Here is a 26,238-nt window from a genome sequence, read left to right as displayed (position 1 = left end):
TAGGAGTGAAAAGCTCTAAGAATCCTTCTCAGAATGTACTTAACAATGTTCACATCCAAAGGTATTTTGTTCTTAATACAAAATTTAATATTATAAAGCAGTGTTTCTCAGGTGTTTCTCACTGTGTCACCCTGAAATCACTGTATCAAAAGCACGCTAAAGAAAGTTCTTTAAAAAATGTCAATCTGCTTTATTTCATTAATTCATTTTTTTATCTAGTGAAATGTTCACTTCTAGGGAATTAAGTAGTATAATGGTATAACAATATCATGTGTGACCACTATATCAAGGATAACAGAAAACTGCCAAGTTCAAGACCACAAGGGCACATGCTTATTTTTATAGAAGTTTTACAAAGTCTCCAATTTTAATATAATAAATTTAATGTATTATCAAGTAATTGATATGGAAATTTATTAAGCTGAATCTGGAAACACCATCAATCTTTTCCAATGGTTGAATGGTGAAACAAACCTCAGTACATCCATACGATGGGACATTACTTAGTAATAAAAGGAACAAAGCACTGATGCACACAACTTGGCTCTATCTCCATAGAATAATGCTGAGTGAAAAAAGCCAATTCCAAAAAGCTACATACTGCATAGTTTTATATAAAACATTCCAGTAATGACAAAATTATTGAAATGGAGAGCTTGGGATATCTCTATCAACTACAAGTGAAACCACAATTATCTCAAAATAAAAACTGTAATAATAACAACAAATCCACTAATATTATTTAGATCACCTCAGACCAAAGACAGATTTAAGTGGCATTCTCAGAAACCAGTCAATATACAGACTCCCCCAGCAGAGGAACAAATAAACAGAAAAAAGAGTAGCCACAGAAAAAGAAGTGTCAGAGAAAACAATGAAGAAAATAATACACTTATTAATGACTAGCTAATGAATATTTAGATATACTTCGGGACACTAAATTTTACTCAGTATGAATTCAAGATGGAAAGCTTACCCGATGCTTTGCCTTAATTTTTTTCCTATATTCTTCTTTGTCAAATTTGTCCTCTTCCTGAAGTCTTTCCTTTGCTTTATATAAGTTGATACCACCCGTGTCATCATCTTCGTCAGCATCCTTGATGGCAGATTTCTGCATTTGTGGCCACTGCTGAACCAACTACAGGTAGAAAAAAGGTCAGTGTCAACAGGAAGTAGGGAATACCCCAGAAAGACACTTCATTTTGTCTGATGATTCTGAAAAGGTGCAGATACCCATTTTCTGCCTTACAATCTAATCTGTATTATTTAATCTTCTAATCAACTTCAAGCCATAGAAGAGACTGCCCTAGTCAGAGTAAAGTAACACTGCCATACCCAATGAGAACAGGATTAAAAGAAAATTTCACCAAATAATTTGGAGGAGAAGGCAGTCACAGAATAGAGATGCTCCAGCATCTTTCCAAACAGCATTCTTAGTATCCTGTTCTCCACACAACTCAGCTCAAAATTATCTGCACACAGTAGGAGTCGGGCTGAGTAGGACACAGGCTGTACCTCCTTTGGGCTTCCATGGCACCCAGTGTGTTACTGTCAAACAAAGTTCATTGCACTGCGTTGTTTTATGTTCCTGTTTCTCTTACTAGAATTAATCTCCTTGAGGGCAGTTGTATGTCTTGTTCATTTATCCTTGGAGCCCAACATAGTACCTGGCACATATTAAACAGGTGCTCAAAATGGATCAATGAATCACATACCAACTAACATTACATAATGACTGAAATAACTAACTGAAAAGGAGAAAATCAGTTTGGGTTTCACAGGCTTGCTCAAATCCACATATTTTACACATACAGTTTAGGGTAAGGAACAAGGTGACCTAGAGGATGGGGCACTGATCTCCTAATGAGGGGACCTGTCTAAATGTCCTGGCTTTTTCATTACTATGTAATGCGAAATAAATTAATCTCTGGATATCTGTGTCCCTTCCAGAAAAACAGAGGTTTATTTGACTCAGTAATTTCTAAGTCTAACACCACAAAACTCTATAGACAATTCAGACAACAATAACTCTTGTTTTATCTAATAATTAGTTGCCAGAAAGATTTAAATAACTACCATTGTTTTGAAAGACTGCTAATTAACCTGCCAGCAAATGGAAACTGCAAGCACACACATCGCAGGTATTAATGTCTCCTCTCTCACTCTGTGGCCACCATAACCATTCTTCAAGATGAGATTCCTATGGAGTCTCAACTTTTAGCAACCAATGGGGTTGATAAATATCACTGAGCAGCCATGCTAGCAGTCACTGACCCTAAAGAGGCAATGCGAGGGATCAGTTTTAACAATGTGAATATCATGTTACTTGGACTCCTCATCCCCACTGCAATCGGAGGGCAAAAAGTTTATCCTTCTATGGGCTAGAAAAAAATATATAGTGGCATTTCTTTCAGAGCTTTAAGTCAGAAGTTTCAGGATGGCTCACAGCCACAAACATTTCCTATTAGCACTAAGTACACATTGAAACATTTTATAGTTGAGGATTTACATTCATTTTGGAGCTAATTGGTATAATTTATGCAGTTAAACTTAGTAGCATACTAAGGAACCTCATTACACCAACAGCACTCATCTCATTTTACAGTGAACATCAGATGTCATATGACTATTCTAGTTTAGTTTGTTTCTCAGGTGCTGACCTCTTTTTCGTAATTTCATAAAGACTCATTATCTGTCATTTAGATACGCTTCCTCTTCAACTTCCATCACCTTTGAATGGCACACGATTTTGTGACTTTTCATCTGATTTATACATCCCAAAATAACATCCAAAACTTTAATGCCAAAATTAAAAGGAATCATACTCCATTGGAGAGGAGTATGTTAAGCAGTCTTTATGTTAATGATGATGAAATATATGATGTGCTACATTAGTTAATATGAAAAGCTGTTATTTTATTGAAATAGATGTTTCATTCAATCAATAAATTTTTGTGAGGGCTTATTATGTTAGGTACCTTTCTAGGTGCTGGGGACAGAATAGTAAACAAAATCAACAAAATACCTTCCTCTCAAGAAGAAGTGGAGTGGAAGAAACTGACAATAGTCAAATATAGACTGAAGTCACAAAGTAAGTGCTGTCAAGAAAAGTGAGGCAGGGTGAGAGAAATGAGGTTATGACGGAGGTAAGGTGCTCTGTGCTAATATGAGGATAGTCAGGAAAACCTGCGCTGGTGAGAATGAGGCCATGAGATGATATTCGAAAGACCCTACCTACTATAACCACTCCTTAGGTAAGTCACTTGACATACTGGATCTATTTCATCATTTTAAAATGAAGACAACTGTTAACATAACAGCATGAACTTTCATGAGTAATCTGTGAGTGGTAATCCCTTCCCTATACTATGGGTATGTATTTACAATATGGCTAAGGGAAAGGTGAATTTAAACACGGCACCTCTGTATCTGAGACTACTTTATAAAGCAGAGAATTCCCTCCCATAGCCAGTCCAGCAAGATATATGCAAGTACAGCATCTAAAATTGAGGAAGTGCAAAGCAGAAGCTTTTCTGAGTGAAGCAAAAGAAGCTGTGGCAAGTAGCTGTATTAGCATTCTCATGTCTGTTCCATAGAACATAATGTTCAATACCATGAAGAGAAAACCTTATCTATAAAAACATAATTTAGAAAGTTCAAAACCAACTCTGTGTCAGTATTACCAAGAAGTATCTCGGCTTATTGGCAGTAAGGCATCCTTGTTCACAGCAGTAGAGCTGATGTACAGCCTACAGTAACAGTGAAAGGAATGGCCCAGCATGCTGTAGAGAAACATTTACTCTATCATTAATGAGTGCTAAGTAAGCAAGAGAGTCGATCTCTTCTAATACTCCAAATGCACCTCAGAAATGAAATACTTCTAGAATCTTACCTCCCCTTCATCAGTAAATGTTATCTTCTTATTCACTTTAAAATTTCTCTTCATTACTTTTTTTGCTTCTGCAACTTTGGTCACTTTTTTCTTGATGCTGGATTTAGAAGGTTCTTTCTTCTGTGTGAGAACATACAAAAAAACACAGATGATTAGGAAAATGGTTGCTTTATATTAACAATCCAACTCTGGCAATATACTTCTCAAAACTGGGTACATTTATTACTCATTGGCTAATGAGAAGCACTGAAAACACTGTCCAGGAATAACATTATTTGACTTATTAACTAAGAACTCCTCCCAAAACCTAAAAGAGTTTAAGCATGAATAGGAGGGCTAGTAAACCAATAACATTTACATTTTCTCTATTACTAGAACTGTGCTATTTGATAATATTTAACGACTAAAAATTACATAATATAATTAATGGGCATAAGATAAATAAAGCTATCTTCCAGTCAAAATTTCATACATATCTTAAAATGTGCAGTTGCAAACTTAAGTTTTTAGAGTAGGAAAATGTATACTTGGAAAGCAAAATGATTGCCATACATTGTTTGCAACGTTGCAACATTCCTCTTCCAATTATAGTAATTTACCATAGGAACACAGTAAAATATCCAATGACAATTAAACTGTGTCCAGGCCGAGCATGGTGGCTCATGCCTGTAATCCCAACACTTTGGTAGGCCAAGGCAGGTGGATCACCTGAGGTCATGAGTTCGAGACCAGCCTGGCCAACATGGTGAAACCCCATCTCTACTAAAAATACAAAAATTAGCTGGGTGTGGTGGCGGGCGCCTGTAATCCCAGCTACTCAGGAGGCTGAGGCAGGGGAATTGCTTGAACCCAGGAGGTGGAGGCTGCAGTGAGCTAAGATCACACCATTCCACCTCAGCCTGAGGACAGAGCAAGGCTTTGCCTCAAAAAAAAAAAAAAAAAAAAAAAAAAAACAGCTGTATCCAAAGGTGAGATGGAGAAAACACTTAATAGGATGTACTGATTAGGACCTAGCTCACAACCTAAAACCACTACAGCAAGATACTAAAAATTCAAAGCCACTGCTTACTTATGCTAAGTGAATGGTGAGCAGACCCCCTGAGATAGGAGGTTGGAAGAGGTCATAGCATAACCTGCTTTGATGAGAAAGTGACAAGACATAACCCAGGTCTGAGGATTTGGATTATCCTCCTCAAATTACAGCTAGTATTACTATTGGTGGTACTTAACCCAATGCAGCTTCCATTAGACAGAATAAGAAGTCTTTGGTGTAGTAGTTAGGAAAATGTATTTGAGCACAAGCTCTATCACTAATAAGCTATATGAGATTAGTTACCGTTACCTAACCTCTGGGTTTAGTTGTAAGTTGAGGACACCAATGGTATCTACCTCATACAGTTATTGGGAGGATTAAAAAGTAAATGTAAAACATATGAAAAAGTATTCAATAAATCTCACATACCACTTTTATACATTGATTTTGTGCTACATAGAGAGATCAAGCCAACTGCATAAAGGCTTACTTTGCAAAATACGCGACTGCAGTCTCCCTAGTTGATTGATTTTTAACTCTGTACCATAGGGAATCACACAAGGAAAAGAGAGGAGGGACCAATCTAGAACATTATCTATAATTACCAGAAGCTTTGGGAAACAGCGCATTGGTCACAACTGTTACATTATGGTAGTAAGTACACACAAAAAAGAGCAAATCATTTAAGAATGAGATATTAACAATGATGAATACATAAATGCTTAAAAATAAACCACCAAGGCCGGGTATGGTGAATCACACCTATAATCCCAGCACTTTGGCAGGCAGACGCAGATGGATCACTTGAGGTCAGGAGTTCGAGACCAGCCCAGCCAACACAGCGAAACCCCGAATCTACTAAAAATACAAAAAAATTAGCTGGGCATAGTGGCGCACCCCTGTAATCCCAGCTACTCAGGAGGCTGAGGCATGACAATCGCTTAAACCTGAGAGGCATAGGTTGCAGTGACCTGAGATTGTGCCAGTGGACTCCAGCCTAGGCAACAGAACAAGACTCTCTCTCAATAAATAAATACGCAAAAAAACCACCATGCAATTAAAAATAACAAACCTACTATAAAGACTTGTGCCAAATTATCAATGTATTATATTTTTGGATAATGGTCATGGTTATGAAAATAGCTAGTGCATCTGCAATAATATTATGATTTAACTACAAGAAAGTTGTTTTGACAATGATGGTTGTACTATGTGGGTATTACTAAAACACTGACTTTGTATTTCCGATTCAACATGAAAGCTATAGTATCTAGTTACATTTATTTCTCAGACCACAAATTATGTCATATTTAAGAAGTTACTACCATCTTCAACCCATATAAAGCTAATGAAAAGATTAATTGCCTCTGAGGTAACTTTTATTATATCAGAGACATTTAATATGCTATAATTGAGGCTGGAGAATAGGGTCTGGAGGCAGGAAACTTAAGGCTAATTCCTGCTGAATCAAGAAAAACACCAAGGTCTGGAGGCAGGGAACCTGAGACCAATTCTGCTACTTCCTAAACCTGGATCAAAAGGAAAACACCTGGGTCTGGGGGCGGGACCGTAAGGCCAATTAACACAAACTTTCTGAAACTTCCTAAAGCTAAACCAAAAGGAAAACCCCCAACTCCCAACATGGAGTAACAAAGGATCAAAGGCTACTCTCCCTACAATCCCCCCACCCCCCACCACGCCTCAGATGGAAAGGAAAAGTACCCTGGATTGGCCAAGCAGGGACTATCCCTTCATCTGCACAGGGTGCCAATTGACCTCAGCCTTTAATTAGGCACGGACCAAATCCTTCATCCAGATGACGGCTAACTGATAGGTACCTCAAAAGAAGTACTTAAAACCCAGAAAACTTTGTAGCGGGCCCTTGAGCCACTTGCTCGAGCCCACTTCCACCCTATGGAGTGCTTTCTAGCCTTAATAAATTATTGCTTTCGCTGCTTCTTTCCTGTGTTTCATTCGTTTGTTATTTTGTGTGTTTTGTCCAATTCTTTGTTCAAAATGCCAAGAACCTGGACAACTCACTCAAGGCCCTCCTTCCGGTAATATAATCACTATATACACATCACAAGACTTCTATGACAACAGATTAAGTTTTAGATTTCTTCTTCCCACTGGACATTCTCCACTTCCTCCATCTCCCAGGGGTCCGTGACTCCACAAATATCACCAGCTGGTGGCAAAAGGCTCTAAATTGCTGTGCCTACCCTCTCTCCACCACTATGCTTATTCTAAGATGTGTGACTATTGTTCTTCCTCAGTTAATATAATCCTCATTTCCTTATCTCACTTCAGAGAGTAACTGAGTAAGCTGTGTGGTGGTAAAACATCTAAAATGGAAAAAAATACAGTGGCAGTAAACCTGTTCACCTAAAAAATAACCTGTAGGACCCCTGTGAACACAAGGGATTAATAAGACCCCCACTTCTGTCAGCCTCGTCAGTATTCCTACACCTCCTTTTCCTCACAAAGGCTTAGAGACCACCATCAACACAACCACCAGGGCTGGCGACTTTGTTACTGACTCCTACTACATCTTAATTGTTTTAGGGCTAAGACAATTCTTTTTTTTTTTTTTTTTTTTTGAGATAGAGTCTCGCTCAGTCGCCCAGGCTGGAGTGCAGTGGCGCGATCTCGGCTCACTGCAAGCTCCACCTCCCGGGTTCACGTCATTCTCCTGCCTCAGCCTCCGGAGTAGCTGGGACTACAGGCGCCTGCCACCACGCCCGGCTAATTTTTTTGTATTTTTAGTAGAGACAGGGTTTCACCGTGTTAGCCAGGATGGTCTCTATCTGGCTAGGACAATTCTTAAGGACCCTGGATCTCCATCAGACCTCATCTAAAGACAGAAGCAATGCTGATCAAACAGTATAAACTTAAGGGATCACTGTAATATAAACGTAACATAGTAAATTATAATCACATAAACCAGTAAACAAAAAGTACTAGGAAAGAACATGAGTAAACCTTCTGGGGTGATGGCAGTGGTCTAGATCTTGATAAGTTTGAGTTACACAGGTGTATGTATTTGTCAAAATTCATCAAATGTTACATGTAAGATTTGTGCATTTCATTGTATATAAATTTCTGTCTCAAAAAAGAGTCCTGTAAACAATATTGAACTGTAGTTAATGCCATACAAGCTGAAGTATATGGAGGAAAGTGTAATGATATTGGCAACTTACTCAAATGCACTAAATAAAAAAGGATGGATAGATAGATGGATAGTTATGTGATAAAGAAAATATGGTAGGTAGGTGCCTCATGCCTGTAACCAGCATTTGGGGAGGCCAAGGCAGGAGAATCTCTTGGGCCCAGGAGTTCACGACCAGCCTGGGCAACTTGGTGACACTCTGTCTCTACTAAAAATTAAAAAAAAAAAAAAAAAAAATTAGCCAGTCTTGGTGGCACAGGCCTGTAGTCTTAGCTACTCAAGAGGCTGAGGTGGGAGGATCACTTCAGCCCAGGAGGTCAAGACTACAGTGAGCTGTGATCACTCCACTGCAATCTAGCTTGGATCAAAGAGCAAGATACTGTTTCAAAAAAGCAAAGAAAGACAGAGAGAAATACAGTAAAAGGTTAACTGTAGAATATGAATGGTGGAATGTTGGGCGTCTGGGTGTCCAAAAGTATACTTCTTACAACTTTTCTGTACATTTGAAAATGTTCATAAAACACAATAGCCCAGTCTAGAAAGAAGGGGGAAAAAATCAGAAAAATGATACCAAAAATTGTCAATGGAATAAAGGTCAAAAAAAACAATCCTGCAGAGTGGATCCTTAAGTGAGGTGGTCAAGTTGAAGAGCTTTAGGGAAATCCATGAAGGCACTAAAATTACATGACAAAATGTAGAGGTATTTGCATCTCTGCCTTTTATGGTTTATATTGGTTTCTGAAAGAGTTCTGTGTTCTGCCCCCCTGAAAAAGTAAAACTTTTTATTTGTTTTAGGGAAGCCACTGTTAGAAGGAACAGAAATGCCCACATGGGTGAGAAGAGGCTTATCATATTTTCCTGTTAGGCTCTGGCTTTGTCTGATACTCTAGAATTATTCTTCACTCATTCAAAGATGCTGTGAATGTCAACGCCATCCAAGGCATCATACTACATAGTGAGGACGCAGCAGTGCAAGAGGGGTGGACTCCCAGCCTTCACAGAGCCCAACTCTATCTATGGAAAAAGACATGAAACAACTAGAACAAAACATTAATTATATATATAATCTTAGAAAAAATATACAGAATAAATGAATATGACTGCCCTAGGTAGTCAGGGGTGAGAAGAGCAGGTCAAGGAACTTCCTTTTGAGGGAGAGATGTTTGAATTGAGTGGCAAACGCTAACACACTGTGGCATCACCAGCACATCAGTGATGTGCTAAACACCTGTGCTGTCCACTGATGGTGTATTTTACACATGGCTGACAAGAGAGTCTTAGTTCCACATCATTCTTTTTAATATTAACTTTAGCAGGTAATACATGCACACGTATTCTGTAAATTGTACTTCAGTTAAAACGTTGTTTTTCATGTCCTCTTCAGCAACCTCGGTTTCTCTCCTAAGGATCAGGTGCTGTTAGCAGCTTCTGTATCCTTCCAGAGAGATTCCATTCATATTCAAGTACACAGGAAAAACATGAAGTTACTAAAAGAGTTACCTCCAGCAATTAAAAGCCTTGATTATATCTATTCATACACATGTGCTTTTATATATCCAGGTTAAGTTTCTAAAAGTGAAAGTGCTCAAAGAGTATGCATAGTTAAATTTTGAAATATATTTCCAAATAATCCTCCCAAAGTTATACAAACTTATATTCCCACCAAAGATTTATAAGGAATTGATTTACCGCATCTGCAGCTAAGTATATTATTAGGCTTTATGTTGCCAGTCAACTAGGTGAAACAGAGTACCTCAGGGAAGTTTTAAGTTGCAGTTGTATTATTTTACGTATGACAGAACATCTTTTTAAAGGCATTATTTTTCTGTGCACCATTTGTATTATCTGCCAGTATTTCTAATGAATTCCTGGCATTTAATTTATCAAGTTGTGAAATCTCTTCATTTGTTAACACTGCTTCAGTAGTTTTCCACATCTCATTATTTACATTTAGACTTTTGCCATACAAGGTAATCTTGTTATTTTGCTATGATTTGGTTTTTGTGAAGGTGAAGTTTTTAATTTATGTAATCAATTTTAGTAAATGTTTTCTGGGTGTGTACCAAACTTTATAGTTTTCCAACTAGAAGATTTTTAAAAACTTAATTTAACTTCTTAAAATGCAGATTTTACTTTTTTAGAATTTTAAAAAAATGACTCTTGGACAAGAAATAGAGTGTTATTACTTTTTATACTTCAATTCATTAACAAAAAATATAAAATATATCTATTATTGGATAGGAGTTATATTTTTTGACAAGATTTTGTATTATTGGTACAAGAATGAAATTTATAGCAGCCCTAAGAAGTACAGTTAAAGATTAGCTGACAATATGTAAAACATCAAAATATGACTTTCATTTCTATTTGCACCTCTTCTACAACATGTATGCTAGACTTTAAAAAGCTAAAAGGAAAGTATAATAAAATGCAAAACTGGTAGTCACTCTCAGTGTCCTATGATAGGTGTAGAAAGTTACTGGAAATAATCTGGAAGATAAAAGAACTGCTGCCACCACCAGTCACAAAACCAATAATGGTTCTTATCATAAGGCCCATGTTAGCTAACATTGGCTACAAGAAAATTCAAAATATAATCAATGAAAAAACTACTTTAATATAAGCATTAGTACTACATATCCTACAAAAGAAAATAAAACTATGTTAAAAAATGATATTTTAAATGAAAAGCAAAAATCACAGGAAAATAAAAGTTAGAATTAAAGACAGTCCAAAGAAATCAGATTTTTATGTTTCCTTAAAGTAGCTCCCATTTGGGCCAACTAATAATTTATAATGAAAACCATTTTATCTAAAAGTGAAGTAAACCAACAAAATAAAGAAGAGTCAACACTGGAGAAAACCTTTAAGATTACCTATTATAGCTGAAGCCACTCCTGTGAAAGATAAGAGCATTTCTTTTTTTTTTTTTTTTTTGAGACAGAGTCTCGCTCTGTCACCAGGCTGGGGTGCAGTGGCGCCAGGGTAGAGTGCAGTGGCGCGATCTCAGCTCACTGCAACCTCCGCTTCCTGGGTTCAAGCGATTCTCCTGCCTCAGCCTCACGAATAGCTGGGACTACAGGCACCTGCCACCACGCCTGGCTAATTTTTATATTTTTTGTAGAGATGGGGTTTCACCATGTTGGCCAGGATGGTCTCAATCTCTTGACCTTGTGATCCGCCCACCTCGGACTCCCAAAGTGCTGGGATTACAGGCGCAAGCCACCACGCCCAGCCCGATAAGAGTATTTCTTAAGATTGATAAACACTGTTTACCCAAAGTCCAAACGTATTTAACTATGCACAGTTCTATTGGCTAAATAACCAAACTCTAATAGAACTTGTTTATGATTTAAAAAAGAAAAAGCAAGCCCACCTGCTATCAAAGTATAATGCCTCAGTCACCCTAAATCAAATGAATTATAGTAATTCAAATATTCTCTAACTTTATGGTATAAATTAAGAACACACTATTTGATATTTTGTTTTAAAGCCATCTACAAAATCTTTTTGTAATAAACTACAAACAGAATCAAAATAAAAAATCACATGATTATCTCAATAGATGCAGAAAAAGCATTTGACAAAATCCATCATCCCTTTATGATGAAAATCCTAAGCACAGTCAGCAAAGAAGGGACATAGCCAATCTACGTAATAAAAGCTATCTACAACAAACCCACAACTAACATTATACTAAACATAGAAAGTTGAAAGCATCCCCCCTGAGAACTGGAACAAGACAAGGATGCCCACTTTTACCATTTCTATTCAACACAGTACTAGAAGTCTTAGCCAGAGCAATGAGACAAGAGAAAGAAATAAAGGGAAACCAAATCAGTAAAGAGTAAATCAAACTGTCGCTGTTTGCTGATAATATGATTGTATAACCAGAAAATACTAAAGACTCATCCAAAATGCTCCCAGAACCGGTAAATGAATTCAGCAAACTTTCAGGATACAAAATTAAAGTAGCACTGCTATACACCAACAGTGACCAAGCTGAGAATCAAATCAAGAACTCAACCTCTTTCACAATAGCTGCAAAAACACGTAAAATACTTAGAAATATACCTAAACAAGGATGTGAAAAACCACAAGGAAAACTACAAAACACTGCTGCTGAAAGAAATCACAGATGACACAAATGGAAACATATCCCATGCCCATAAATGGGTAGAATCAATATTTTTAAATGACCATACTGTCAAAAGCAATCTACAAATTCAATGCAATTCCCATCAAAATACCACCATAATTCTTCATGGAACTAGAAAAAACAATCCTGAAATTAATATGGAACCAAAAACGAGCCTGTGTGGCCAGAGCAAGACTAAGTAAAAAGAACAGGTCTGGAGGCATCACATTATCCAACTTCAAACTATACTATAAGGCCATATTCACCAAAACAGCATGGTACTGGTATAAAAATAGGCACATAGACCAATTAAACAGAATAGAGAACCCAGAAATAAAGCCAAGTGCTTACAAAGATAACAAACATAAAGTGAGGAAAGCACACACTATTCGACAAATGGTGCTGGTATAACTGGCAAGCCACATGTAGGAGAATGAAACTGGATCCTCATCTCTCACCTTACACAAAAATCAACTCAAGATGGATCAAAGACTTAAATAAGATCTGAAACCATAAAGATTCTAGAAGAAAACATTGGAAAAACCCTTCTAGACTTGGCTTAAGCAAAGACTCTATGACCAACCAAAAGCAAATGCAGCAAAAACAAAGATAAATAGATGGGACTTAATTAAAGCTAAAAAGCTTCTGCACAGCAAAAGAAATCAGCAGAGTTAACAGACAACCCACAGAGTGGGAGAAAATCTTCACAATCTATACATCTGACAAAGCCTAATATCCAAAATCTACAAAGAATTCAAACAAATCGGCAAGAAAAAAAAATCCCATCAAAAAGTTAAGGACATGAATAGCTAATTCTCAAAAGAAGACATACAAATGGCCAATAAGCATGTGGAAAAATGCTCAGCATCACTAGTTATCAGAGAAATCCAAATCAAAACCACAATGCAATACCACCTCACTCCTGCAGCAATGGCCATAATCAAAAAATAAAAAATAATAGATGTTGGCATGGATGCAGTGAAAAGAGAACACTTTTACAGTGTTGGTGGGAATGTAAACTAGTACAACCACTACAGAAAACAGTGTGGAGATTCCTTAAAGAATTAAAAGTAGATCCATTTGATGTACTTTTGATCCAGACATCCCACTATTAGGTATCTACCCAGAGGAAAAGAAGTCATTATATGAAAAAGGTACTTGCATACTCATGCTTATAGCAGCACAATTTGCAAATGCAAAAATATGGAACCAACCCAAACGCCCATCAATCAATGAGTGGATAAAGAAATGTGGATACGCCAGGCACAGTGGCTCACGCCTGTAATCCCAGCACTTTGGGAGGCTGCAGTGGCTCACACCTATAATCCCAGCACTTTGGGAGGCCAAGGCAGGTAGATCACCTGACATCGGGAGTTCAAGACCAGCCTGACCAACAAGGTGAAACCTCGTCTCTACTAAAAATACAAAAATTAGCCAGGCATAGTGACAGGCACCTGTAGTCCCAGCTACTCAGGAGGCTGAGACAAGAGAATTGCTTGAGCCCAGAGGCAGAGGTTGCAGTGAGCCAGGATTGTGCCACTGCACTCCAGCCTGGGCGACGGAGCTATAGTCTTAAAATTAAACTGTAGTCTTAAAATTAAGACCCACCTAACAGGTACAGAGTTTCAGATCTGAAAAATGAAAAATATTTTTTTCGGTCTCAAAAAACAAAAAACAAACAAAAAAAAGAAAATGTGGATAAAGAAATGGAATACTATTCAGCCGTAAAAAGGAATGAAATAATGGCATTCACAGCAACCTGGATGGAATTGGAGATTATTATTCTAAGTAAAGTAAGTCAGTAATGGAAAACCAAACATCAAATGTTCTCACTCATATGTGGGAGCTAAGTTATAAGGACACAAAGGCCTAAGAATTATACATTGGACTTTGGAGACTCAGGGGAAAGGGTTGGGGATGGCAAGGGAGAAGACTACACATTGGGTACAGTGTACACTGTTCAGTGATGGGTACACCAGAATCTCAGAGGGCACCACTAAAGAACCTATTCATGTAAATAAACACCGCCTGTTCACCAAAAACCTGTTGGAATAAAAAAAAATTAAAAACAAATAATAAACTTAATACCACCCCCAGCAAGTAGCAAATATATTATGTTTGTGAAATTTTTGCAAGAACTGTAGTCTTAAAATTAAGACCCACCTAACAGGTATAGAGTTTCGGATCTGAAAAATGAAAAGTTCTGGAGATTGGTTGTACATCAATGTGAATGCACTTAACACTACTGAACTGCACATTTTAAAATGGTTAAAATAGTAAATTTTATGTTATGTGTCTTCTACCACAAATAAAGATGAAATTTTAAAATTTAAGAGCCAATGAAAATATGGCATCAACTTAAAATGTTATTACAGGAACAAAGTTTGTCTTTTCAGAATTCCTACACAAGTATTAATTTGCTAAGACAAACATACCTGCTATAGCAACAGTCCTAAAATTACACAAGACTAAAGGAGAAGTTTCGGCTGGAGGATGGGGAGCAGGGTGGGCAATGCAAGGGAAGGGTACAATAGATACAAGGAGGATTAAAGGCCCACAATAGAAATCAACTAAAATTATATGAAACAACGCTTATAAATTATGAATTATGGAAATAATTTATAATCGTTTAAGAAATCTCGTAGGATTTTTCTTCTAAAAAATATCCATATTTACCAATCTTATGTTTTAAGGTTTAATAGAAAGCACACTATAGTAAACCTTGACCACATGCATAAGTTTGGGAATGTGTAAATTAAGAGAAAAATGAAAATCAGATCTGCCTCCACCACCCAACTCTGTTCTGTAATTTCTTGAGTCAATGGCTATTACATTAGCCTGTTACACAGACTCTGCATTCACTCTCATCCCCATTATAGTAAGCCCTATTGTAATCACTTGTTTACTTCTGTGTTTTTTCCTAATAGATTGTAACTCCCATGAGAGTTAAGACCATTTTTATTCTATTTGTATCCCCAATGTATCACAGATAGGCTAGTATATAGGAAATATTCAATAATGATTGAAAGAAGAATTAGTGAATAAACTACATATGGACTACCTCATTTACTGTTCAGAACAATTTTGAGTCAAATCTTGTTCCTACAAATTTTTAATTAGAAAACTAAAGCTTAGGTTAATTTAGCAGTTTGTTCAAGGTTATATAACTTCAAAGTATTTGACCCTGTTCATATTCTACAATGCATAGTTTCATTTCTCCTCAAACTGCCTTAGAAGATTGTAGCATCATAATTTGACTCAATATTTGCCTTTTGAATTTCTATTAATTTAAGAATGTTTGAGAATTGCTAATTTGAGAAACTCCCATAGCTTTTTTCAACTTTAAATCCATGACCCATTAAGAAAGATTTTCAGAGAGCAGAGCATGGCAGCTGAAAGCCAATGAATTAGAGCTTCAGTGTTCTGGATCAAGGGCCTCTCAATGAGGTTGGACCCAGAGGACACAAAATGGAAGATGCATGCGGACGTGATCACCTCCATACAGAACTTCCTCATCTTTGTGGCCCTGCTGCAAGTCACCGCTAATTGGGCAGCATATGAAAATTGGGCATCACATGTGACTGCAAGATATGAAGAAGTTGGTTACAGTTTCTACTCCTATCTGCAAATAAAGAGACCCAGAAAGGTGTAAGAGACTCTTTGCCTGAATGGACATAAAAATTCTACTTGTTAAGAACAAGTTTGGCTCTGGTAACTGAGGTCCATAGCTAAAATATAAAACTATTTGGGAAGTATGAAAGGATGTCTCATGGTCATGGTGTGCCCTTATGCCTGTGATATCCGGCCTTTTGTGAATGTTAGTATAATAGTAAACAATGTCAAGCTCCATTTTCTGGCAAGTATTAATTGTAACGGAACTATGTCTCTATGACAGCCATTTCTGTTTATTATTATACTTCTATCCAGAGTGTATTTGTGAACAGTCCCTTAGTTACACTGTATGAAAGTCAGCACACAACCACAAAGACATTTAAGCATAAGACCATTAGTCTATGTTTTTAATAAATGTACCAATTTAAAAGATTTTCAGACTTTATACATAGCTTGATTACTTTTAAAAATAATTGTTTTCACATCCAAAAACCTTTTTAAATACTAAATGTACTATTTCAAACTATAAGACCCCAACCCTAATTGTCTTCTGATAAGAATCACAGCTATTATGAAATTAATTTTTATGAAATACTTGACTCTTTATCTTGACACTTCATGAATTATATCTAGAAAATCATTTAGAAACCCTTCCAAATGTGTATATCATATAGATAATTCATATTTATTCCAAAGTCCGACAGATTACTGCCTACATTTCCTATCAAAGTTACTCATTTGTCAAGGCTTGATTAGTCCTGATTATATTAAGACACAAACTACGAGTAAATGTTAATCTTTTTTCTGTATGATTAATAAGGCCATGCACTATTTTTCTTGTAGTTTATAAATTGTAATTCTAATCTATAATGTGATGAAAATGGTTAATGAATACAATGATATATTGAGCAACAATGACAACTATTTACTATGAAATAACCATGATTCATTTTTAAGCCATCTTAATAGGTGAACATGAATGACAATGGATGATTATGTCTTGCTTGTTTCTTCCCCACCCCAGACGAATACTACATAGATATGCAGTGATCTCAGTTGTGTTCAAACTTCCTTCTGGTTAAGGAGGACCATAAGGCAAAACCTCTATTGATACTGCCAATACGAACATTCTACACAATGTTTTTGATTGCTACATTCCTCCTTCAGGATTTCTGGTGCCTCCTTCAGGTTTAACTTGGAATACTTTCCAGAAATTGCTTTTTAACTTCCCAAGCATGTGTACCTGTCACCTTAATTAAATATCTTAAGAAAAACAACTTTCAAATATATCCCCTACACAGTTTCTATTCCCCTCCACCGTTTCCCTCATTTTCCAGATATGCATTCCCTCAAGCCCTCATTCCAACACCTACAACATATTTGTCTTCCTTTCCTCAATTTCTTGTTAGAATTAACATAAGTTTCTTAATTTTAAAACACCTCTTTATAGCATTTTGGCCTAATAATTATTTAAATCTTTCACTGTGCCTGCAATTAGTCTAGATAACTAAATTTCTGTTCTTCACCCAACCCCTATCTGACTTTCTTTTCATGCCATTTTCCTTACTTAAGCCTCATTCCCAACTAAGTTTTATGATCATGTTCATTTATTTATTGTCTTAAATGATTCCTTCTACCTCTTTGAACATTTATAGTGTTACAATAGTTAAGGGAAAAATCCCATAATTCCCTATTTACTACCTTAGGACATTTTCCTTGGTTTGTTTAAATTGTTCAGGCCATTTACTGTTCTGTTTGCCTGGCTGGGAAATATGTATTTGCTCTACACCATGACCCTCGAAAAAAACAAAGCCACTACAGTGACAAAAATCTGTTATTTCCTGCTGTTTAACAAAATTATGAAACCATTCATATTTTGCTGTAGGAATCCAATTTTTAACCTGCTACTTTTAATAAATATTTCTATATTAGGAAGCAAGCAGCTGGAAGCAATTTAGAGAAACGGTGCCTGATACATTTTTCCCTCTCTTTTTAGATTTCCAAAAAAATGACAGTATTGATTTCATTTTTAACTTGTGTCCAAATTGGCTATATCAATTTCTCATCTCTACAGCTTTTGGAATTCTTCTAGAACTCAGAAATTTTATATGCTACATAGCAAAAAAATAAAAATAAAAAATAAAAAGCAGTAACATTAAAAGGAAAGATAACTTGTGTCACATGGTCATTTGGCTAACAGGGTTAATCACATAGGGGAGGCAACAAGGTGATAATGAGCTAAGTTAAAAGTCCCAGGACAGGTGCGGTGGCTCATGCCACTTTGCAAGGCCAAGGTAGGTGGATCGCTTGAGGTCAGGAGTTCGAGATGAGCCTGGCCAACATAGTGAAACCCCATCTCTACTAAAGACACAAAAATTAGCCATGCATGGTGGTGAGCACCTGCAATCCCAGCTACTGTGGAGGCTGAGGCAGGAGAATCGCTTGAACCTGGCAGGCAGAGGTTGCAGTGAGCCAAGATTGCGCCATTGCACTCCAGCCTGGGACACAGAGCAAGACCGTTTCAAAAAAAAGTCCTGGGACAGAAATCACGAAACTATTTCAAACAATACGACACTATGATATACTTCTCTTAGGGGAGCATCTCAGCGATCCACACCTCTACTACCTTCCTTCCAAGTGATACCACAGACACAGCAAGAATGTGCCAGTAGCTAGATTTAATCAGAATTTGTTTGAACAAAATGGGAGAGCATCAAAATAACATTCAAGATGTTTCATTGTACATTTGACTGAGAATTCCACAGTTGGCTCCAACACCTATAAGAAAAGCAAATTACTTGACAGTCTGGTTAGTGCGGCTTAAAGCAGAGTTTCTGTAAATTCATTCATGATTAAAGTCTAAACAAACAAATGCCATATAACACTAGCTATTCAGTGAACCACCAATTTTTACAAGCAAACAAAAACACACACATGCATGTGCATAGAGAGAGAATCTCTCTATGATTTAAAGCCTTCACAAAGAACTACAATAATGGAAGAAAGATATATGCTAAATTCGAACTGGGTTTGGTACCTGGTTACCATTTTTTTGTACCATTTTTGACACAATATTTTAAGACACTTAAGAGATGTTAAAGCTGTCCACTTAGCCGCCCAAGAGGAGATCACTGTTACATCCGACATTTTTCTATAATGGCTTACATTATTAAATCCCAGTACATACATGGGCTGTATGTTAACAGAAAGTGAAACAAGCATCACTACCACAACCAAGCTATGTTTACAACTACCATGTGCAGTAAAGTTTCCAAGTTCTACCTTGTATATAAATATTAGCTAAGCAGAAAGTACCAAATGAAAAGTCAAAGGCTAGCCTATGTGTACTATGTTTCGACAAAATGTGCCAGGATGATGTCCAACATTATTCAAAATTGGATATTCTTATACATACCATTTGTAAAACTGTGGTGTGCAAAGCCATATAGTGGTGATTTAAAAAAAAAACACTGGAATTATTACAGAACTTGGAAGGGTAAAAGGACCCTCCAGGGTCACCTAGAGAAACATCACCTACTCACTCCCAAAGTCAAGAGACAATTTCGAGATCACATAGACAGTATCAGCAAAGTCAGGGCTGGAACTCCAAACCCTCCAAAAACCTAGTCTGTGCTCCTACCTTGACACCATATCTATCTTATATTTCATCTTAGCCAAATGGCCGAGAAGCAATATATAATAGTATCTCCAATGGAAACATCTTAGCGCTAGACCTTCCTCTGTGAATCATAGTTTTCCTAAGCAATGCTGAGAGACCTCATAAAATGAGAAAAGTGGATTGACAGCAAATGTTCTCTTTAAAATGAAAAGAATCCTTGAAGGAATTCATTTTTAAAAGTGTAATTTTCAAAAGAGCGGGACATCCAGCTTCAGAGAGGGAACCTTCGTAGCACCAGTGATGGAAGAGAATTAAATATGGGTGTTGTTGAGAAAGGCAAGAAGATTTTTGTTCACAAGCATGCCCAGTGCCACACAATGCAAAAGGGAGGCCAGCACAAGACTGGGCCTAATCTCCATAGTCTCTGCAGGCAGGAGACAGGTGAGGCCGTTGGATACTCTTACACAGACACCAATAAGAACAAAGGCATCACCTGGGGAAAGGATACACTGATGCAGTATTTGGAGACTCCCAAGAAGAACATCCCTGGAACAAAAATGATCTTTGCCAGCATTAAGAAGAAGGCAGAAAGGGCAGACTTGATAGCTAATCTCAAAAACGCTACTCATCAGTAATAACTGGCCACTGCCTTATTTATTTGGAGACTCCCAAGAAGAACATCCCTGGAACAAAAATGATCTTTGCCAGCATTAAGAAGAAGGCAGAAAGGGCAGACTTGATAGCTAATCTCAAAAACGCTACTCATCAGTAATAACTGGCCACTGCCTTATTTATTACAAAACAGAAATGTCTCGTGACTTTTTTACGTGTACCATAATTTAATAGATCTCATATACCAGAATTCAGATCATCAATGAATGACAAAATATTTTGTTGGGCAGTCCTGATTTTAAAACTAAGACTGGCCTGTGGTTAGATGAATATGTTTGTTTTTTTGAATTTTAATAGTAATTCCAATTCAGTAAATGCTAACACTGTTTACTCCTTCTAAAGATATGATTCGATTTCATCAACTTTTCACAAAGATGGTGAATGCCATCTTAAAACTTAATGGAAATTGGTTTTATTTTTAGATTTATATAACTGGTTATGTGAATATATTGAAATACTGGTGAAATTCCTTCACACTGTCTCAGAACCAAGCAAGATTCATCCGTGTTTCATGTTCACTTGCCTCTTAAAGGCAAGAGTTGAAGATAAGGTGGCAATGTCTACTTTATATTTTTGGCCTTAACTATACCAATCTAATTAGATTCCTTGTATCTAAAATGGTTCCTTTTACTTATTGAAAGGCATTTTAGGGTGGTTTATGTGTAATATCAAATAAAGATTATTTAACAATTCTCATATTTTTTTAAAAAAGCGCTTTCTTACGTTCATAAAAGGACCATAGAAATGACTAAATTTGACCTCTGATTTCTTCTCTCTCAAAAGTAGAGCAACTGACAGAAAAAAAAACTCTATACCTCAATGCTCTGCACTGCTTTACAATTTCCATCTGCCCCCATTAGCACTTAATCATTAAAAAAAGTTTGACAGCCATTTAAAGTTGTTAGCAGATTTTTACTTATTAGTTTTTCTATCTCCTACCTTAGAATAAGTCCCTGCTACTTCTTTAGTAAATCATCACACTAAAATGCAATATTTTCAGAAATACAACCTCCACTAAAAACAACTGTAAAACAATTCCCAAATAATTTCAATAAAATTTTTACTAGTCCCCAAACTCCATGCTACATAATCAACTTTTTAAAAATCATTCTCCTTCCTACTGTCCCAGAGAGACTAGAAAATTTAAGACCTATCAATATGCTTGAAATTCTTCCCCTAAAAGCAAATTTATGTTAAGATTCACCGCTGAATATCTTGAGATACTTGAGACTTATCACCTTCTATCAGCCCTTTGTTGATGTTTCTCGTGATACTTCTTACACTCTACTTGTAGTTTTAAAATCTTCTTTTACTTCATCCCTCTGAAACACTCAACTCCCTGAGAGAATGAGCTTTGTCATACTCATCTTCTAATTCCTTGAGCAAGCACATACATCACGCTTAAACAAATCAATAATTATTTGTGGAACTAAGTTGAGCTTGGGCTAATCAAGATCAATTTTCTTTGAGAGTAATACTCAAAGACTCTGAAATGCATTCTACTGTTACTTATTCTGATATCAGTTTGCTTAAATAGCATAGAAATAAACATATTTCACATTTAACTTGACACTTATTTGTTGGGAAAACTGATTCACAGGCCCTAGGCAATAAAGCGTGATGTGAGAAGCAGACCAGTCTGAAAACACCGGGAGTCACTGTGGGCAGCCTAGACCATGAGCTGGAACCATTCCCATCCTCTTTCCCAGCAAAAGAGGCTGAAACCATGCTCGACTTCTGACAGGACCATGGCTTCCTCCCTTAGCAAGGCAGACCCAACTTCCCATGAACCTCAAAGTCTCCACGTGCCTGACAGCTTAATTTCTCAGATGACTGCAGGCATCCACAACTATAATGTCTGGTTCCCTAGCAGTTTGTATGATTACACACTGATACATTTGACCGGCCACTTATTCTAAAAGAAGGGAGAATAATAACGGAAGGGATATCTCAAGTGGAATGAAAATCTATGCTGTGTCTAGCAGATTGGCAAAACTCTGAGAACCTCCTATGTGGAATAAGAGGGAGACAGAGAAATCAATTCCTTCCCCTACCTGATCCTGGCTTTGTAAATATTCCCTTTTCCCAACAAAGTGTATTCCTTAATCCATGCCATATGTCATTGTGGAATTTCTCTGCATCTCTGATGACAAGTGCCAGTCCAGATGGGACCTACCTGACAAATCTAAACCTTTCAGAGTTTAGTGAACAGTAGTTAATAACAGATGCCATGTGCCAAACACCATGCTAGATGTTTTATATTTCATTTACTCAGCACAACCACCCTTTTGAGGAACTGCCTGCATTTTACAGATGATGAAATAATTATTCAGCTAAAAAGGACAGAAGCATGCTCTAAACTCAGGTTTATCAAACATCAAAATTTATCTTCTTGAGCTTTGAAGCTGTACTCTTCTCAGGCCTCCGCAATTCCACTGATTGAAATAAACTTTAGGAACACTGCATGTAGGAAGATTAAGTCTACTCTCTAAATGTTGGACCCTACAATCTCCCTCAGAAATAGGCGTATGGGGCTGGGCACGGTGGCTCATGCCTGTAATCCCAGCACTTTGGGAGGCCAAGGCGGGTGGATCACCTGAGGTCAGGAGTTCGAGACCAGCCTGACCAACATGGTGAAACCTCGTCTCTACTAAAAATACAAAGATCAGCTGGGCGTGGTGGCGGGCACCTGTAATCCCAGCTACTTGGGAGGCTGAGGCAGGAGAATCGCTTGAACCTGGGAGGCAGAGGTTATAGCGAGCTGAGATTGCGCCATTGCACTCCAGCCTGGGTGACAGAGCAAGACTCCGTCTCAAAAAAAAAGAAAAAAAGAAATAGGCATATGGTTTCTACTTGAACAAACCCTTTGACAGAAAATTCACTAAATAAAACATGTTGTACTGGGACACCTATTCCTGTTTTTCTTGTATATTTTAAAAATAATTATATCAACAGAAAACTACTGTTTTTACTTTTTTGAAAAAAATGTATCATTTCCAAATGAAATAGGCAATTTATATTGGTCAAAATGCCAATCTAAATGTTTTCTTCAAGTTCTAATATTACCCTCAAGAGGGCTATGCTGGTACTGAAAGTAAAGACAAATTGCATTTTCTTCTGTTACTCTAGGAAAAAGACAATAGTAATTACAAGTAGAGGTAAAATAAAGCTGGGGAGAAAAAACAGGAAAGGTAATAAGAGTTCTGTGACTAGCTTCAGTGATAACTCTGGGCCAAAAGATAGCATGTATATAACAAAACAGACATGGAAAAGGACAGCTGTACAGAGCTAAGACAGTTACAGTGATTTAAAAAAGGCAATTTGAAAACAAAGTCACAAGAAGGGAAGGAACAAGGAAGAGCAAAAACTCTATGAAAACAATCTCCTCTCAAGTGTTGCAAAAACATTGCACCATACTGCCAAGTCACTTTTCCCACCAACAGAACCCCAAACCATCAACGTTAAGTTAGGAAAATAGAATAATTACACCAACAATGGTAAACTTTGAGCATTTCTTAAACAGACACTAACAAGATGCAAAATCATTGCCATCCATCTCCCAAATATATTCTCTAGTACACCAAAAGAATGTCTGAGATACAAGACTAAAAGTGATAAGTCCCCCCAAAAAAGGGTACATTGGAACATAAAATCAATCTTTGGCATTCAGTGTGGTCATTTCCAAGTTAGTATGTTATTCCTAACCAGTACCATTCACAGCATATTCTAGACTGTTTCTTCTCGAAGCACTTTGGTTATTTGCACCGTACAATAATTTAAAGGATTCAGTTGACTCACTAATAAATGAAACATTAAATAACTTAATGATGATTCTAATAAAAGATTTTCTTCAACTAATTTTGAATACATTCAACTTCAATCAAATGAAGTAAACAGGTTGAGTTGACTAAAATTTTCTATTAAATGCATTTAATACTCAACTATTCTATTAAGATTCCTGGAGTTATGTTATGAAACTCACCCATAATTTGCCTAATTCCAAATCTAAGATGCTAAATGTCAAAACTTCCTATAAAAAGTCCACAAACTACCAAAGAATAGCCTGATCACAATAGTTACTATGGTCAGCTATTTGAGAACCTCCAGGAAGCCTCATTTGACTAAAGCACACTATACAATTAATTTTCAACCTGCTTTGGAATGAGCCTCACATTTTAGGAATAATGATCAAACTGCCTCTCACTGTTCTGTCACTAGAAAAGACCTTCACCTTGATAATGGTGTTGAAATACGCTCTACCTTACTCAGAAGCATGCATGTCCATTGGTGAGGGCAGGGAACACTGACAGGGGGAAATAGGAATGTGTGTGAATATCTAATCAGTTTCCACAGAGTTGCTTTCCCTGAGCTATATCGTGGCGTTGTTTCTTCAGTTTACTTTAAAGACAGGTATTAAAACACTGCTGTATAAAATTCACTATTTTGCATTTCACAGGACAGTTGTTGAAATAAGAAAAGCTGTGCTTCTCCAAAGTAGCAGAATGTTGTCTCCTTATAGACAAGGTGTTCTTTTTGTTTTCACAGTCAAGACTTCAGAGGCAAATGCCTGATCCACATTTAAGAACTATGTAAAACCTTGTATGAGCTGCATATTAAGTTTCCCATCAGTCATTCCTATTCTATCTGTACTTTGCATGCCCTCCTGTTTTCTATTTTAATACATTTAAAAGCACTTTTTAAGCTACTTCAAATTTCTTGTAGGATTAGGAGGGATAAAATATGAACTACAAAGAATAAAGGAAGCTCGGTCATTTATTCAACAAACACTGGCTATCTACTATACTCTAAGTACCATTCTAGGCACCTTGGGTACAGTAGAGTTTGCATTCTAGTGAGGAGACAAATATGCACATATGTCAAGGAGTTTTTAAGTGTTAGAGACAAAGGTGAGTAAGGGGCTAGGAGTAACTGTGCAGAAGGTAACAATTTTAGAAAAATAGGAAAGGCCTTTCTGAAGAAGGTGCAAAGATCTAAAAGAAAAGAAGGAGGAACTCATGCAATGATCTAGATAAAGAGTTACAGGTGGAGAAAACAGTAGTGCAAAGGCACATAAATGGAAATGAGTTTGTTGTTTTCAAGAAACAAAAAATTCAGGATGACTGGACTAGAGTGAGCAGGGTGGAAGGCAATAAGAGAAAAAGTCACACAAGAAGATTCTGGATTATGTAAGGCCTCATAGGACAGAGTCAGGAGGTAGATTTTACCCTGAATATGAAAGAAAGAATACAGCAAGTCCTCACTTAACACTGTTTATGTTGATAAGTTCTTGGAAACTGCAAATTTAAGTGAAACAACTACTATATAACAAAACCAATTTTGCCATAGGCTAATTGATACAAACAAGAGTTCAGTTCCTAAGGCATAAAGAACGCCATTTTTCTTAAAGTCAAAGTTTCCAGTAATCCATTTATAATGTTAAGTGAGGACTTTACTGTGCAACTTTTGACCGAGATACATGACATAATCTTGTTTACTTCGGAAGGTGGGGGTTGCCTGCTATGAAGATTTAATAGGAGCAAGGAAAGTGAAAAAGAAAACCAACTAGAAGGTTATTTTATTGGCCGGGCGTGGTGGCTCACACCTGTAATCCCAGCACTTTGGGAAGCCAAGGAGGGCAGATCACCTGAGGTCAGGAGTTCAAGACCAGCCTGGCCAACATGGTGAAACTCTGTCTCTACCAAAAAACACAAAAATTAGCCAGGCCTGGTGGTGGGCGCCTGTAATCTCCACTACTTGGGAGGCTGAGGCAGGAAAATCACTTGAACCTGGGAGGCAGAGGTTGCAGTGAGCCGAGATCGTGCCACTGTACTCCAGCCCGGGCGCCAGAGAGAGACTCCCTCTCAAAAAAAAAAAAAAAAAAGGTTATTTTTATTGGTCTACACACAAGATAGAGGGTTTGAATTAGGGCAGTAAGTGAACAATGTGGTAGAGTCTGGATATATTTTGAAGTACACAAGACTCCTTAAAGGGGTAGATCTGGGAGATAAAAGACTTAGAGAAAACTCACGGGTTCTTGGTCTGAGTCCAGAGTGACTGAATAAATGGTATTAAATATCCAAGAGATATTAAACAACTAGTTAAA

At 37.1% G+C, this 26,238-nt stretch overlaps 2 protein-coding genes across 2 annotated transcripts in view; one reads left to right on the top strand and one right to left on the bottom strand.

Moving 5' to 3' along the window:
- Positions 1-26,238, bottom strand: part of DDX10 (DEAD-box helicase 10) — a 275,386-nt gene that overhangs the window by 96,697 nt on the left and 152,451 nt on the right. Inside the window, exons 14-15 of the mRNA XM_031016341.3 lie at positions 3,893-4,012; positions 977-1,138 (exon numbers count right to left, since the gene is read on the bottom strand). Coding sequence (XP_030872201.1) covers positions 977-1,138; positions 3,893-4,012 — 282 coding nt within the window. The remainder of the gene's footprint in view (positions 1-976; positions 1,139-3,892; positions 4,013-26,238) is intronic.
- LOC101152462 (cytochrome c-like) lies at positions 19,781-20,098 on the top strand. The gene has a single exon (XM_019037713.1). It carries the CDS (start codon positions 19,781-19,783, stop codon positions 20,096-20,098), a length of 318 nt encoding a protein of 105 aa, XP_018893258.1.

The sequence above is a fragment of the Gorilla gorilla genome, chromosome 9 (assembly GCF_029281585.2).
Source record: "Gorilla gorilla gorilla isolate KB3781 chromosome 9, NHGRI_mGorGor1-v2.1_pri, whole genome shotgun sequence".
Taxonomy (NCBI): Eukaryota; Metazoa; Chordata; class Mammalia; order Primates; family Hominidae; genus Gorilla; species Gorilla gorilla.
The sequence above is the reverse complement of the archived record's forward strand: the minus strand, read 5'-3'. Positions and strand labels throughout refer to the sequence as shown.

What these genes read in the sequence shown, in the direction of transcription:
- LOC101152462 (XM_019037713.1), top strand. Translation starts at nt 19,781, where the DNA reads ATGGGTGTTGTTGAGAAAGGCAAGAAGATTTTTGTTCACAAGCATGCC.